This window comes from Patiria miniata, unplaced genomic scaffold, assembly GCF_015706575.1.
Source record: "Patiria miniata isolate m_02_andy unplaced genomic scaffold, ASM1570657v1 HiC_scaffold_24, whole genome shotgun sequence".
NCBI lineage: Eukaryota > Metazoa > Echinodermata > Asteroidea > Valvatida > Asterinidae > Patiria > Patiria miniata.
Window position 1 is genome coordinate 10,264,382 of NW_024037063.1, and position 16,701 is coordinate 10,281,082.

The following is a 16,701-nucleotide window of genomic DNA, read 5'->3' on the forward strand; positions in this document are numbered from 1 at the left end:
TAAACAAAAAATGTGTAGCACATTTGGTAGCAGAGTCTGAAGATGTAACACATATCCTGCTCAAGATGTCCAGGGCAGTGTGGTCTAGTGGTTAGAGTTTGTGACTTATGATCAGAGGGTCAGGGGTTAGAATCCAGCTGCTGTCATTGTATCATGTCCTTCAGCAAGCCACTAGACCCCAACTTGCTAATATTTAGTGACATAGCAGCCAGTAATAAATTGAAATGACCATCATGGCCGCAGGCACCCGGCTTTTTCAAACGTTCTGTTTCATTTTCTGAAACACAGCCTCTTTATGTAAACCTAGTTATGGTCCTATGAAGGTTCCCAGCCTTACATGGCAGCTCAGTTTTGGTCGTATAAAGGTCCCTCTAATTTTACATATTAATCCTATTCTAGTCCTATAAAGGTCTCCCTAGCCTTACATGTCAGCCCAGTTATGGTCCTATAAAGGTCCCTCTATAGGACTATAACAGGTGTAACCTGTGATGGACTGACACCTCACCCAGGAAAATAGAAAAACTCAGTCAGTTCATGCAAAGGAAACTAGAGATAAAGACAAACATGCTGAGTCGATTGGCTCGTACAAACTGTACTTGCAATTGGCACATACTGAACAGGTTTATTTCAGAAATAGGCAGACACACAGATTCCTTTAATGTTTTTTTGTTGACAGGAGCGCAAGCGTCGAGGTGAAGTCAACGACCAGTTATTCCTAGCTGATGTCTACGCCTACCAGGGCAAGTTTGCTGAGGCTGCCAAGCTGTACAAGAGAGCTGGCCAAGAGCAGCGGGCCATGAACATGTACACCGATCTACGAATGTTTGACCATGCAAAGGTAAAAGCAAAAAGTGTTCCAACGGAAGGATGAAAAATCCTTCGTATTTTAAAGGTATAGTCCATCATTTGTAAGTTGTGCATTTTGTTCGTTTGAAGCAACAAACGTGCTCAAAATCTGAAGAAGGGTGCTGAACAACTAACCTGATGAAGTTTCAGCTCAGCTTCAGCTGTATATTCCAAAAAAAACACAGCATTCTAGGATCTCGATTTCAAATCAAAAGTTGCTGAATCATGTTTTGAATTGGGCCTGAATTCAGCGTTCGAGACACGTTCTCACTGAGCCGATTGCAGCTATGCGATGTCGCGCACTGATCCGACGAATTAAAGCAACCGCGCGTGCGTGTGCGTCCTGCCAATGCTTGCACGCGCTTCGCCGAATAACAAAACGAACTACTAATTTGAATTTCCTATGGTGCGTCTTAAGAAGCACCGTTGGAAAGGCCTTCTTTTGTTGATTTCTTCAAAATGACAGCATGCCAGAAAGAATAATTTCACAGAGAGTTTAGTCCCATTATAGCCTTGGTCAATGCTCTCGTCGTTATTCGTCCCGTACGCGGTCGTATATATCCTCACGCGCTATGCACATGCATGTAAAAATACAGCGCGAACAGCGACCTCACATGGCTACTATTTTTTATGCAAATCAGTTGGAGATGATCTCGAGCCTTGGTTCAATCGTCGGCCAAAGCTTATGTTTTTCTTTACTTTGCGCTAGATTTCCAGCGCACGACCTCGTATGCGAATACAGATAATGTAGGCAGGGCTAATATGTGGAGTGTCCAATCACACCTTGGTAAATCCGGACGTCATCAAATTATTTGCAGCTATTCCGCCTTTTGCGGACGTGACAGGAACCACAGTTTTTGTGCATTGGTGCCGTGTGCAGAGACACACAATGTGTTAGTGTATGGATTATGTACGGTGCAACGTTTCACTATGCAAGTTTCCACGCAACGATCGACCAATAAGAAAACGACATTTAAGGTCAGCTAAGGCTATTAACATAATGAGCACCACCCCCAAAAATTCACATGGACGATTGAACCAAGGCTCGACATCGTCTCCAACTGATTTGCATAAAAATAGTGGCCGTGTGAGGTCGCTGTTCGCGCTGTATTTTTACATGCATGTGCTAGCGCATTGACCGCGTACGGGACGAATAACGACGAGAGCATTGACCAAGGCTAGTCCCATTACTATCTTTCAACCAAGTATGTTTTTCGACACTAATTACGTCAGTCATTTTTTTGGATAGCTGCAAATGATGGACTGTAGCTTTAACATTGGGAGAAGTTAATTTGATTCTCTGCATGAAGTGGCTAACTGAAAGATTTTGGTTCTGAGAAGAATCAGATGTATTAACTTTATTTTTATAGTCAGTCTGCTCTGACCATTAAATTAAACAGGTGTGAGATAACATTAAACAGGCATGAGATTTTTCAAACGTTTGTCTGAAATCAGACTTTTTGAATCGCAGAGAAAGACACTATTAGTGTAGAAAGATATGCATTTTCATACATTTAGTCAATTGTCAGACTTTTTTTCAATTGACAATCTCATCCCTGTTTAAAATGGTTGATTTCTTGATTGTAACTTTTTTGTATAATTATTTTATCGGTTTTGTGGGGTTTTTTTTTTTTGGGGGGGGGGGGATTTAGGGGAAGTGGATATTCAAGATATTCATAAGTTGCATTCTGCCATTTATTTGAAAAAGAAATAACATTTCAAATCTTGATACCAAATACTTCAGCTCCGATTCAGCTCCAAACTCATTCACACAAACAGGAGAGATCTCAAGATTATCTCTTTTTTAATTTGAAAGGAGTTCATTGGTTCGGGAGATCCACAAGACAAGAAGCTCTTGATCACCAAGCAAGCTGACTGGGCTAAGAACATCAACGAGCCTCGGGCAGCTGCCGAGATGTACCTGTCAGCCGGAGAACACCTCAAGGCAATCGAGATCATCGGAGACCATAACTGGGCTGACATGTAAGACTGAAGACCTTTATAGGACCATAACTGGGCCGACATGTAAGGCTAAACCTTTAAAGGACTATAACTGGGCTGACATGTAAGGCTGCAGACCTTTATAGGACCATAACTGGGCTGACATGTAAGGCTAAACCCTTATAGGACCATAACTGGGCTGACATGTAAGGCTAAACCTTTATAGGACCATAACTGGGCCGACATGTAAGGCTAAACCTTTATAGGACCATAACTGGGCTGACATGTAAGGCTAAACCTTTATAGGACCATAACTGGGCTGACATGTAAGGCTAAACCCTTATAGGACCATAACTGGGCTGACATGTAAGGCTAAACCTTTATAGGACCACAACTGGGCTGACATGTAAGGCTAAACCTTTAAAGGACCATAACTGGACTGACATGTAAGGCTGCACCCTTATAGGACCATAACTGGGCTGACATGTAAGGCTAAACCCTTATAGGACCATAACTGGGCTGACATGTAAGGCTAAACCTTTATAGGACCATAACTGGGCTGACATGTAAGGCTAAACCTTTATAGGACCATAACTGGGCTGACATGTAAGGCTAAACCTTTATAGGACCATAACTGGGCTGACATGTAAGGCTAAACCCTTATAGGACCATAACTGGGCTGACATGTAAGGCTAAACCTTTATAGGACCATAACTGGGCTGACATGTAAGGCTAAACCTTTATAGGACCATAACTGGGCTGACATGTAAGGCTAAACCTTTATAGGACCATAACTGGGCTGACATGTAAGGCTAAACCTTTATAGGACCATAACTGGGCTGACATGTAAGGCTAAACCTTTATAGGACCATAACTGGGCTGACATGTAAGGCTAAACCTTTATAGGACCATAACTGGGCTGACATGTAAGGCTAAACCTTTATAGGACCATAACTGGGCTGACATGTAAGGCTAAACCTTTATAGGACCATAACTGGGCTGACATGTAAGGCTAAACCTTTATAGGACCATAACTGGGCTGACATGTAAGGCTAAACCTTTATAGGACCATAACTGGGCTGACATGTAAGGCTAAACCTTTATAGGACCATAACTGGGCTGACATGTAAGGCTAAACCTTTATAGGACCATAACTGGGCTGACATGTAAGGCTAAACCTTTATAGGACCATAACTGGGCTGACATGTAAGGCTAAACCCTTATAGGACCATAACTGGGATGGCATGTAAGGCTAAACCTTTATAGGACCATAACTGGGCTGACATGTAAGGCTAAACCTTTAAAGGACCATAACTGGGCTGACATGTTAGGCTAAACCTTTATAGGACCATAACTGGGCTGACATGTGAGGCTGCAGACCTTTAAAGGACCATAACTGGGCTGACATGTAAGGCTAAACCTTTATAGGACCATAACTGGGCTGACATGTAAGGCTGCAGACCTTTATAGGACCATAACTGGGCTGACATGTAAGGCTAAACCTTTGTAGGACCATAACTGGGCTGACATGTAAGACTGGAGACCATTATATGAACATAGCTGGGTTGATGTGTAAAGCTAAAGGGACCTTTGTAGGACCATAAACGGTGTTGACGCGTATGGCTAGAGGCACATTTATATGACCGTAACTGGACTGATAGGTAGGGCTAGAGGTACCTTTGTAGGACCATAACTGAACTGCTATGTAAGACTACAAGGATCTTTATAGAACCCATAACTGGGCCAACATCTAAGGCTAAAGAAACCTTTATAGGACCAAAACTGGGCTGACATAGGGCTAAAGAGACTTGAGGGGTTGAAATGAAAAAATATTGGGATAATACATAGAGTGAAATGCTTTTGGGGATTGTACATGAAGTACTAGTGGAATTATGGGGACCATAGCAAGCTTGACATAAAGTGCTAGTAGGATTGTGGGGACCATAACCAGGGTAACATTTAAGTACTAAATTGGGATTGTGGGGACAGTAACTAGGTTTACTTCAAAGTGCTAGAGGCCATAACAAGATTTACCTTAAAGTGCTAGATTTAAATGATGTGCTAGTACCGCCACGGTCATGGCAACCATAACATTATTATGGGGATTATTGGGACCAAAACTAGGTTGACATGAAGTTTTAGTTGTATGAGGACCATATAAGGTAAGTGACATTACCACACATTTTCAATGAATAAAATGTGAGGATTTTAAATTTGCGATTTTATTTTTTATTCCGCAGGCTGATCGATGTCGCTCGTAAGCTGGACAAGGCGGAGAGGGAACCTCTGTCCCGCTGCGCTTACTTCTTCAAGAAGATGGAGCAGTACGCTTACGCCAGCGAGACTTACACCAAGATGGGAGACACCAAGGCTCTGATCCTGCTGCATGTGGAGACCAGACACTGGGACGCCGCATTCACACTGGTGGAGAAACACCCAGAGCTTAAGGTATGGGAAAGCTGTCGACCTTAAACTTCGTATTATTGCAATGAACTTCAGTTTGTTTCGTTTCGATGGAAAAGCTGCTTTTCTATTTACTTTGGGCATCTGCAACCCCTCAGAAAGATTGTTTATTTGAGTTGTATTTTCACCTGAAATTCATGAAAAGCATCACTTAAATTATGATCAGGCTGAAAATAAGGAACATTTTTTGAGTTACTATTCGATAACTAATCATTGGTGGATTATTATGGTAGAATGCCATGGTCCAGTGGTTACGGTGTTTGACTCATGTACGAAGGTGCGTGGGTTCGAACCCTGCCAGGAACATGGTGTTTGTGCCCTTAGGCAAGACACTTAACTACAATTGCCTCTCTCCACCCAGGGGTATGAATGGGTACCTGTGAGGGTCGAGGACCGATATGAGCGCCGATATCGGCTGCCGCGTGGTCTCATGACCTGATGAACGGGGTACTAATTGTAAAGCGCTTTGAGATTGTTGATACGATGGAAAGCGCTATATAAGCACAATTATTCCACTAAATGTACCATTAAGGAGAAATGTTATCGTAATTTCTTCGAACGGTGGGAGACATCGGTCATTAGGGAGACATTTTCATGTATGTCACAGCCCCCCTTTAGAGACGCAGTTCTTCTGTCGCAATTAGTTTATATTTGTTGCCCGTGTTCAAATTAGTAAATGTATCGAAATTCGTGGAAAAAGGACAAGGACGAGGGAGTATTGAGTTAGGGCACATTTAAGTTCGACAAACTTTGTGTACAAGGCTATGGGAATGTCTCCCAAATGTCCAATCCAAGGTAATATTATTATTATTATTGTTTTTTGTGTTTGTTCAATGTCTCATTCTAAATTGAATAATTTTTGTATAATTCAAGTCTCTTTTTACTGTCTCTGTTTTGTCATAGGATGATGTGTATGTACCCTACGCCCAATGGTTGGCTGAAAATGATCGATTTGAAGAAGCACAAAGAGGTAGGTTGATTCTTGTATATAAAATAGATACATCATATCTGTTAGGCTTGAAATTGATGAACTTTCTTTGAAAGTTTGTATTGTTTTCAAGTAATTACCCTTGCAATTGACCAATTGCGGTAGAAACTCATCAACGCAGCTTGTGAAATATTGTCCAATTACATGATATACTTAGACGCGGAACAATAAAAATCTGAGACAAACAAAACTTTATGTACAAAATTCCATAAGGTTGTCTAAGGGGTGGGCTAACTGGCAAATGGCAATAGGCCAATTGTAACAATGGTAAAAAAAAATTAATAAAAGTTTGGCCTTCACAAGTCGCTTTCACGTTACCATGGTTACACATCTTACCCTTCCCAGCATTCCACAAGGCTGGTCGCCAGGACGAGGCGGTCAGGGTGTTGGAGCAGCTTACCCACAATGCCGTGCTGGAGAGTCGATTCAACGACGCTGGTTATTACTTCTGGATGCTGTCCATGCAGTGTCTGGAGATCTCAGGAGGTAGGCAAGACAACATTTAAGAAGTTCTATCTGTCTCTACTAAAGAAACATTCACCTAACCAAATTTTCAACTTCAAGTTCCATTTTAATAAAAAATTCTGAAAAAAACTGTTATATTTGGGTTGCTTTTGTGCACAAACGGATCCGCCCTGCGATTAGACTGGTTCTCAGTTCCTACATTGTCGATTGTGCTGGGAGGTGGGAACCAGTCTACCCTGCAAAAACTGAGTATTGTCGGGCTGTAAAAAAAATGAAATTAGCAAATCATTCATTCCATTAATAAATGTGGGGTGATTTTTTTTTTTTATTTCATTCGATGTCGCATTCAAAAGTGAATAATTTTTGTTTTGCAAGAAAAATAGCTATATAGAAAAAAAACAAATCTTTGATGATGAAACTTGAAAGTAGAACATCTACAGCGAGGACTTGTGAGAAAAAAATTCACAACTTTGAGTAAACAGTGTTTATAAAATATGTCGGCAAAAGGCAAAACCCAATATAAAATTAACACCTCCCCGACGCAAATCCCATCTTTAAACAACTTGATAGATAGTAAAAATGAAACCCCTTGTTTTACAAAGTGTGATATTTCATGGTTTATTATTATTGTCGATGCTATTTATATATATTTTTACTCACAGCCGATGAAGCCAAGCAAGAGGACATGTTGGCCAAGTTTCACGAGTTCCAATCCAAAGCTGAGATGTACTACGTATACCACTCCATCCAGCGCTACACGGACGAACCCTTCACATCTCACTTACCCGATGCTCTATTCAACATGGCACGCTACCTGTGGCATGCTATCATCAAGGACATCCCACACGGAATCAGCAAAGTGTATCCTTTACCCGTGTCTTTTTCTTTTACTGAATCCAAAGAACCAGCTTACTGTCTACTGACTGAGACACTGGGTATAACGAATGTCTTAAACTGAAAATGAAACTTCGGCAAGCCTTGACGTTTTCGTGGGGAAAATAGAGCCATGATTTTTTCAGGCAGTATTGGGTGGCTTGTGCGTGAAGCGCTCGCCTCTCACCAAGGTGACCACGGTTCGAATCCTGGCTGTGGATCGCATGTGAATAGAGTTGTGCGTTGGTTCTCTCCTTTGCCACGAGGGTTTTTTTCCGGGCCCTCCGGTTTTCCTTCCTCCAGAAAAATCAAACACTTTCCATCTCGGGCTGTGCTCCGTGGTCATATATGGGTCGATGTGGCCGGCAGCCATAGGCGCCTTTATATGCCAGCGGCCCGACCACGTTGTAGCCGCGTCCTTCGCAATTCAGCATACCAGCTGTGAGTAAGGATGATTAGCCTCCCAAATTATTATTATTATTGTTATTATTTTCAAATTTAGATTGACCTTTCTTTTTATGGGAACTACTCTTCCCTTCCTGAACAGTTAAGGCAGCTCGTACTCTTGTTCAGAAATTTTACTTTGCGATTTTTTTTTTTTACCTTAGTGTCTTGAGGAAAGCACAGAAATAATTTGCTTTGTTAAAATGCATTACCAGCAGAAACAATTTAAATCTCTTGAGGTTGGCCCTCGGCTGTTGTATTGGCTCTGTGTCAAACCCAAATGAAGTAGCTGAGTATGAGTTCTTGGTCAAACTGTGAAGGACTTTTCTTTCCTTGACGGTATCCACCTCTCCTCATCAGTAACACCCTGTATGCCTTGGCCAAGCAGAGTCGCTCCCTAGCAGCCTACAAGCTGGCACGCTTTGCTTTCGAGAAGTTGCAGTCGCTCAGGATCCCTCTGCGCTTTCAGGAGTCCATCGACGTCGGTAGCATCACCATCAGGTCTAAGCCGTTCCACGATGCAGAGGTAAAGAGAATAGGTCGATTCACACTTCACTCAAATTTCAGTGTGAAGCGAATTTGTGTGGTAGCGACAATCGTCACAATGAAACTTTTAGTTTTTGGTGTCATGAAATTTGCTTCGTTTTCACTTTCACATCATGTATGAACTGGCCTAACGGCAGTGTTTTAGTCGAGTCAAGTCCTTTCACAAGTCCAGTCACAAATCCTTTCACAAGTCCAGTCACAAGTCCAGTCCCAAGTCCAGTCACAAGTCCAGTCACAAGTCCAGTCACAAGCAACAGTGGGCGAATAAAGACTGCTTTTGCCGCTGTTCATTTGAATAGCTTGTGACTTGAGACTGAAGGCCTTGTGATGGACTGTGATCAACTCACAATTCAATCATAAGTCGAATCACAAGTCAATGACGAGCTTGTCACGAGATTAGCTTGTCACAAAAGACTGATTAACCAGTTCAGGCTGGATGAAGTACATACCTACAAAGGTTTTGCGGTATTCGGAACGGATGAGGGATAAACACCCAGGGAGCGAGGCCGGAAATATCTGTAAGCGACACGCTCATAGCGAGCGAGGCCGGAAATATGAGTGTGCTGCTTTGGGAGGGTGATGGCTTCAACCCGCCTGGCTTGAGGTCGAGTGAAAAATATTCCCGCGCCTCGTTCCGTTCTTGTCAAAATAATCCTGAGGCAAACTGGTTACCCTGCAATTGACTTGTGATGGCTTGTGATTGACTCCATGACAACTGTGGGACTCTGATCATAAGGATTGCATAACAAAATTTAGTGTATAAGACTGTTTTTTTTTTATGTCTTTCTATTTTTTTACAGGACATCTTACCCATGTGTTACCGCTGTTCCACCACCAACCCTCTACTCAACAACCAGGGCAACCAATGCATCAACTGTGCTCAGCCATTCGTTCACTCATTCTCTTCATTTGGTTAGTCATTTTTTTTCTCTTGGTATAATTTTTGGCTATTCTCAGAACGCCTGTTTGCCAATTTCGTGTATTTTTTTCCTATTCTCATATTACAACTGCACTCTAAATGTTTTCGAAAGTAACCTTTTCAAATGTGACATCTCCAAAAAGCTAACTACTAACTAACAAATAGCTAAGTTTAAAGGGAGAATTGGTTAACAATTTGCACGTAAAAAGCGAGAACATCGACTCTGTGAAATAGACTTAAGTACAAACTGGCGCAAAATACAAAATAGATTGTGTTAGAGACTAGCCAGTATGCTGGTAACAATTTCAAAGCGTCTGTTTCGTAATGTTCATATCTTAGTAAAGTAATTAATTCTGTACTTAGAATGTTTTAGATTAGCTAGGTTAGCACAGGTTTTCTGCTATAGTTGACACAATTGTTATGCTAAGGCCAAAAAAAAAGGCTCCGGTTTCTGGCATGCGCACGCGTCGCCGTGGCAGCAAAATTAAAGAGTTTTTTTTTTCAATGTAAGATGATGTATCAAAACCGCCAAACTCACTGGTTTGACTGGAATCCAGCTGCTGCACAATTTTAATGTGTTTTAGATGGGGTTACGATCGAGTATAAGCTTTATGTGGCCTTTCTGGGCTCCCATATATTTTGCACAGAATAGCCGGGCACCATTTGCAGACGGTGTTGTATTTTTGTGATTGTGTGTGTGGAAGCCAGACGTGTGTGTGGAAGCGAAGGTCGTGTATCTGGAACCTGTAAACACTTTTTAATTAGCGCAATACCGGTATGTAAGGGAGCAGACTAATGACCAGCCTGGCAGCACAGAGTCGATGTCGCTGTATGGTCTGACGTTACCGTTTTCTCTGATTTTTGTCTTGACTATCCAAACTTCCCGAAGAATGTTCGTGTTGGTCGAGATGTAAGTGGGTGAGAATTCTGAAGCCTTATGGCTTTACTGAGGTCACCTCAAGCTCCACCCTGAAGGATATTTTTGAGAGTTTTAAGGGGATCAAAACATCATCTGCAACATCAGGTGACATTTGAAGAAAAAAAAAGGAGGGAAAAAAAAAAAAGCCGCGTCGCCGCACCACTTTTGGGACAAGCTCCATACCAGAAACCGAAGACCTTTTTTTTTTTGGCCTAACCAAATTTTTTTTTTATGAGATGGAATTTACATCGGGGAGACGAACATTTTATATTGTATTCTGGTTTTTTTTTGTCCTTCGCCAATGTATTTTATAAACACTGTACACTCAACATCTCCCCGATGCAAATTACACCTCAAAAAAAGTTTGGTAGTGGTACCCATGCTACATGTACATCAGATCCAAAACGGGCCAGCTGACGCCGGCAAGCTCATTGGTCGAGTAGTTAGATGTCTGCACTTAAAGCATGAGGTCGTGGGTTTGAGTCCCACCTGAGAAAGCTTGTGAGTTTGTTCACCCAAGCCCTTGGATAACATTGAGTATACAGTGTTTATAAATTACGTTGGTGAAAGGGGGGTATAAAACCATGCTCTCCCTCCTCTCAAATATGAACGATTTGTTCGTGATTTGCCGTAACCAGAAACCCTGAACCTTTCATTTACAGACATCCTTCCCTTGGTGGAGTTTGTCCTGGAGGAAGGGATAGCAGACGATGAAGCAGTCAGTCTGATCCAGATGGAACCGGTCAGGAAGGCCTCCCAGCGAGGGGACGGTTGGCAGGAGTCTGCCGTAGGGGCAGCTCAGTCCATGAGACTTGATGAGTACGGCAATGAGGGGACTGAGGAGGATCCGTTCACCGCTAGGCTGCTCAGCTTTGAGGTCAGTCAGTGAAGAAAGTTTTGATGGTGGACCCTTGGTCGACTAGCGTTTAGGTCGTGACGTAACTCATGCCTGTGTGCTGCCATAATTTTCGGAATATAAGCCGCGGCTTATACGTTGATTTTGCCCATGAAAATGTTTACTGCGGCTTATACACAGGGTGGCTTATACGCCGAGCCTTGAAGAATAAAAATGATATTCAAATGTGCATTTAATGTTCTGGTATAAGAAAAGATCTGTTGCTGAAATGAATTATCAATCGTTACTCCGAAAATTACAGTAACAGCAGTGTACAATGTCACTATTCAAATGATGGTTGAAAGTCAATACGAAACTTTTTAGTCCTGGTTCCCTACTGTGCATTATGATGCATGAGGCTATCGGTAACCAGCAATGCGACCTACCTTGGTAGGTTGGTTCTGAAAAGTCCAATAGGCTAGTCCAACCACAGTCGACTACTATGAGTTTGAGCCAATATAGTTGAATAATGGATGGTTAAAGGGAATATACAACATTTGCAAATAATAGAAAACAAAACTACCAAATTATCACCAAATACCCTACTGGGCAGTTAGAGAATCAGAGTCTAAAGCATCCTATAAAATCATGGCACCTGGTGTGCTGACATTTTCAAGAAAAGTGGTATTTTTGTATCAAATTCCAATGCTGGTTGGCCGATCAGCGTTGGAAAAAAATGACTTTTTTCGAATACTGCTCCCAATTTAGCATATTTAGTTAGTCCCCATTTTCTTTGCAATCAATTACACACCCTGTGAACGGATACAAGCTAGCTAGACTGGTTCCCTAAACTTACAATTCCCTGACGTCTATAAATTGCTCTGTTTCATCTAAAGTGGGGTCAGGGACCCAGACTACAAGACCATTTACAAGACTCGGTTTTTTTCCCAGCATATACGAACCCAAAACGTCAAAAAAGTCAATGTAACAATATTTGCTAGAAAATACTAACCCCCTAATTCATCCATTTTTGAAAATTACAGCAAAAGCAAATGTTGTATATTCCCTTTAACCATACTTCTTGCTCAGGTTGCTCTTTGCCTGAGATTTGTAACCCAAACCATTCCCAAACCGTCCACTTAACAACACCTTGGATGCATATTTCATTGAAACAAGCATGTAAGTGCAACATATTAGGCCCTTGTGAACGTGCCAAATGTTGTCGATATTTTGTTGCTGTGTGAGTGGGCCAGATAGGCTATCTCTAATCCTGCACCGAGAACAGTGGAAATATGCTATTGTTAGCTTTTTGTGTTATCCTCGACAACGCCTTGGGTATTATTTTTTTTACACTAAGTATTCGTACTTGCTTTTCAAGAATTAAAAATTTGTTGCTGTCCTGTTTACATTTGTGAGATATCCATAGAAATTGTCAAATAAATAACCAACAAACAAACAAACAAGACTATGATCTCGCAAAGCACATATTATCCAGGATAAGTATCTGAAACTCTGTTGTAATTCTATTCTTTTGTTAACAGCAAGGTGGAAGCGAGTTTGTACCAGTGGTGGTCGGTCGATCCGTCTTACAGTCCATGGAGCGTCATCATGTCATTATCAGAAAGTGGCCAGCGCCGTTACGCTACAAGTACTTCAAGACTATCATGCCTGATGTGGCTGTCACTATATGCCCATCATGCAACCAGGTAGGGCCGTGGGAAAACCAATATCACAAATCTGAATATCCCATAGAGCTATATTAAATTACTAGAGCGCTAACTCGTCATTCTGCGCGCGGAGACGCTTTGAAGCCGTCCTGGGCGCAGACATTTTGAATTCATGTGCGGGTCTGTAGAACATAATGAAATTAGATGGATTGAATTTTGAAATTGTACTCTACATGCAACACGCAAGTAGAACATACGTCAATGACGGTTCAAAAAAACGTGACGGCAAAAAGCATCTGCAGCGAATCCGCGCACGCGTTGCGCTGTTTGCATAGAGCAAAATGACACGCTCATTGCTGATCGTGCATTTCGGTTTTGGACGTATTGGCTTCGATAACGCACCGGTATGGAATACAAACGCAGATATGCAAATAGCCGTACAAGTACAAAATTTCTAGGTCTCCATAGGGTTGTGCACAAACATGGATGCACCCAGCAGGCATTACTTTGTACACAAAGTTAGCGCTCTGGTAATTTAATATAGCTCTGTTGAATATCTCCTATAATTGCTCATGGATGCCCACACGTTTACCTCACATACCTACTGTGGGCATTTCTTTGTTTTCATGTAGTTAAGAAAAAACGGCGAAAATCTCATTTTACTCACAACAATGACCGTGAACACTCTTTCAACACAAATTTTTTATCATGATTTCCTTGAGTATTCCTCTTCATTTTGTGACGGATAAACATAACCCCAAATTTCCTCTAAACCTGTTTTCCAGAAAGGGAAACATTGTGTGGACGTTGGCAAGTCCACACAATGTCGCTGCTACCTGGTTTATGTGGACCTCTTTTGTTTAGAGGTCCACACAGTCAATGTAGATGCTTGCACACAGAAGTATTGACTTTTGATTTACTTATGACCAGGGCCCAATTTCATAGATCTGCTTAAGCAGAAAATTTGCTTAAGCACGAAAAAACATTGCTTAGTAAAATTAGGTTACCGGCCAAAACTCCATGTGATGTACATTGCTTGTGACTGGTATTTAGCTATTGTTTACTTAGCATAACAATCGCATGGAGTTTTGGCCGGTAACCTGATTTTATTAAGCAAGACGTTTTTGTGCTTAAGCAAATTTTGTGCTTAAGCAGCTCTATGAAATTGGCCCCAGACTTGTGATGTATTTGTGATCCATCGTATCTGAACATACAAAAACTTAACCATAATTTCTTTGTCATCTCCAGTTCTTTCACACCGACGAGTTTGAGTTGCTGGTGCTGCAGAAGAATCACTGCCCGTTCTGCCGCAAGTCGGCCAAAGAACAGTGAGATTCCTACATCTTTGAGGGGACTTGTGTGGATCAGCGGGAACAGCTAACTGGGATCGATGTTATACAAATATTGAGTGGCTCAGAGTGAAATGGAAGGAATATTATCGCAAGGTAAAATTTGGACTTTTCGCCAAGTGAACTGGAAAAGTCCAGGTTTTACCTAGCAAAAATATTCCTCCCATTTCACAATTTAAAGCCACTCAATATTTGTTTTATATAACTGACATATAGATCCTTGTCATTTGATATACTTGAACTTTTATTTCAATACAAAATTGGTGGAAAATGTGTTCCTCTCTTCCAAACCACCCCTTCAAGAAAATGTTTGAACCGAACGCTGTAGCGCTGGCTCTTTGGAACAATACGCGCTTTGCGCAACGCTGAACGTGCACACCAGCATGCATTTGCACACTAATACTACGTCATGGAACAAGAATGGTCCTAACTGTTCAATAGTATTTCCCATTCCCCATGGGCGAATGGGACTTTTTGAGCCCCGTCGTAAAGGGAGTAGTAACGAGTGTCACGTGATGTGCGTTCCACCAATCAAATGACAAGGATCTGTATGTCGGTTATATAATAATAAATATTAGGTCGGACAAAGAAATTGACTGCAGTTGCAATTGAACCGGTGGCCTCTCGAACATCTCACTTGTGCTATCCTTACCAAGCTCCTCGGCCAGTACGGTGTTCCGGAGGCTGCAGTTTCAAATCGCGCTCCAGTCAACTTCATTGTTCGACCTCAGTTTTGAATATAGATGATATTCATAGTTTGTATTCCGTAAACTGCCATTCCACATTGTTTTGTAGAGGATCTGTCATTAAGGACCAGATCTGACCAGAGTCTTATGGTGTACAGATTGTCAAAAATATCATTTGATAAATACTGTGGAATGGGCTACAGTTGTTTTCCGAGTGCCTGATCACGAACATTATTCAGTCTGCTTTCGGCTCAACTAATCCATGAATTCAAATGAAATGGGATTAATAATTTACCTTGAGTGATGGAGATACTACAAAATTGTTTTCCAAATTCAAGCTCTTTTCAAGCTCAAAAAGTGTCGTCGCGACTTTTCCTAGTTCTGAGTAGGTTCAAACAGTTTTGGATCGGGTCAAAAACTGCTTCATGCATGAAAATATTTACGCAAGAAATTCAATTTTGCAGCCAGAACCACCCCGAATCAAGCAGATGATAAAGTATTAATTTATTTTTTGAAGAGAATTCCAGTAAATTTTAAAAAGAGAACTTGCGTAAATGTTTTTGAAACTTTCAGCTGGAGGGTGAAACAACCTTTGACCCATCACATCAGAACGCGTCACATAAAATTGATTACGCGCATGTTGTTAGGTCCAACTTAAACACGCGATCTAGAACTAGGCAAAAATATACATTCAGTCTTTGGCAAATTTTCAAATACTGGAGACTCTTCAACTTATTTTGATTCCACTAACATTTGATGCAAGAGTTAATATGACTGTAGCGATATTCGAAATCGCACAGTCCGAGTGATGTACCGAGGAGAAAATTAATTGTCGATTTGCGGCTCCCGTGATTTCTACAAACTGTCCAAACGTGTCGAAGTGCAAAAGGGAGAACAATTCTGGCCAAAATTCTGTTTCTAGAGATTATATTGAACATATATTTGTGCATCAAAAAGCTAGTACATTTTACTTTTCAAAATGCACTTCATCAGAAAAAAAGTATTGGAAACATATCCAAAAGAGGTAGGTTTTCATTTGAAGCGATCTGGAACTAGGAAACCACTGTATTTATTTATTTTTTTGAATTAATGAAGAGTGCAAATGTGTGTGTAAATACTGCAGTGGTATAAAATACTTAATTTTGTAAATACACAGCTATCTTAACATAAATTGTACATGTATGTTTTTAGCTGACCTTTCTTGAAGGAACAAACGAACACCTTGTTTTTCTGTATTCAAGTACAAAATAAAAACCAAAGCACGGAACTTTCAGTGTAGAATTGGCTACTTCATTTATTGTTAAGCTGTTGTCGGTATTCATTGAAATGTGTACAGTTGTGTAAAAATTGTTATCTTAGCAATAAACCGTAATCACATATTAAAAAAGAGTCAAAGGCTTTAAGTCGGACAACTGTTGACCCGTGGGGCATTGCTGGGTCAAAGGTTAAAGGTTATCAATATTAAAGAATGTTTCCCATGATGCATTGGGAGAAATTGGTACGTGACCCAACAATGCCCTACAGCCAGTTTACCAACGATGCACCAATGTTTTGAAATCAGAAATTTTGAGTTTTGGATGCACGTACATGTACAGTAAGCGAAGTGTACTACACAACGTTGTATAACCAATCCATTATCCTACCGGTTACATTACAAATGTGATGCGATCAAGCTAAATGAGTCCTTTGTCGGGAACTTTCATTTGGAGATTTAGGCCAAAATAGGGCCACCTCATCACATCACTTCATCACATCACTTC

The 16,701-nt window shown here is 41.2% G+C and overlaps 1 protein-coding gene across 3 annotated transcripts in view; it reads left to right on the top strand.

Annotated features, from left to right (window-relative positions):
* LOC119731993 (intraflagellar transport protein 122 homolog) overlaps positions 1-14,278 on the top strand; it is a 49,381-nt gene extending 35,103 nt beyond the window's left edge. For all 3 annotated transcript variants that reach the window (XM_038205334.1, XM_038205333.1, XM_038205335.1), the window contains 11 exons: positions 677-838; positions 2,663-2,829; positions 5,028-5,235; positions 6,154-6,220; positions 6,584-6,724; positions 7,366-7,564; positions 8,381-8,546; positions 9,367-9,478; positions 11,067-11,281; positions 12,781-12,945; positions 14,155-14,278. In XM_038205334.1, coding sequence (XP_038061262.1) covers positions 677-838; positions 2,663-2,829; positions 5,028-5,235; positions 6,154-6,220; positions 6,584-6,724; positions 7,366-7,564; positions 8,381-8,546; positions 9,367-9,478; positions 11,067-11,281; positions 12,781-12,945; positions 14,155-14,238 — 1,686 coding nt within the window. In that variant the 3' untranslated portion in view covers positions 14,239-14,278. The remainder of the gene's footprint in view (positions 1-676; positions 839-2,662; positions 2,830-5,027; positions 5,236-6,153; positions 6,221-6,583; positions 6,725-7,365; positions 7,565-8,380; positions 8,547-9,366; positions 9,479-11,066; positions 11,282-12,780; positions 12,946-14,154) is intronic.
* The last annotated feature ends 2,423 nt before the right edge of the window (positions 14,279-16,701 follow it).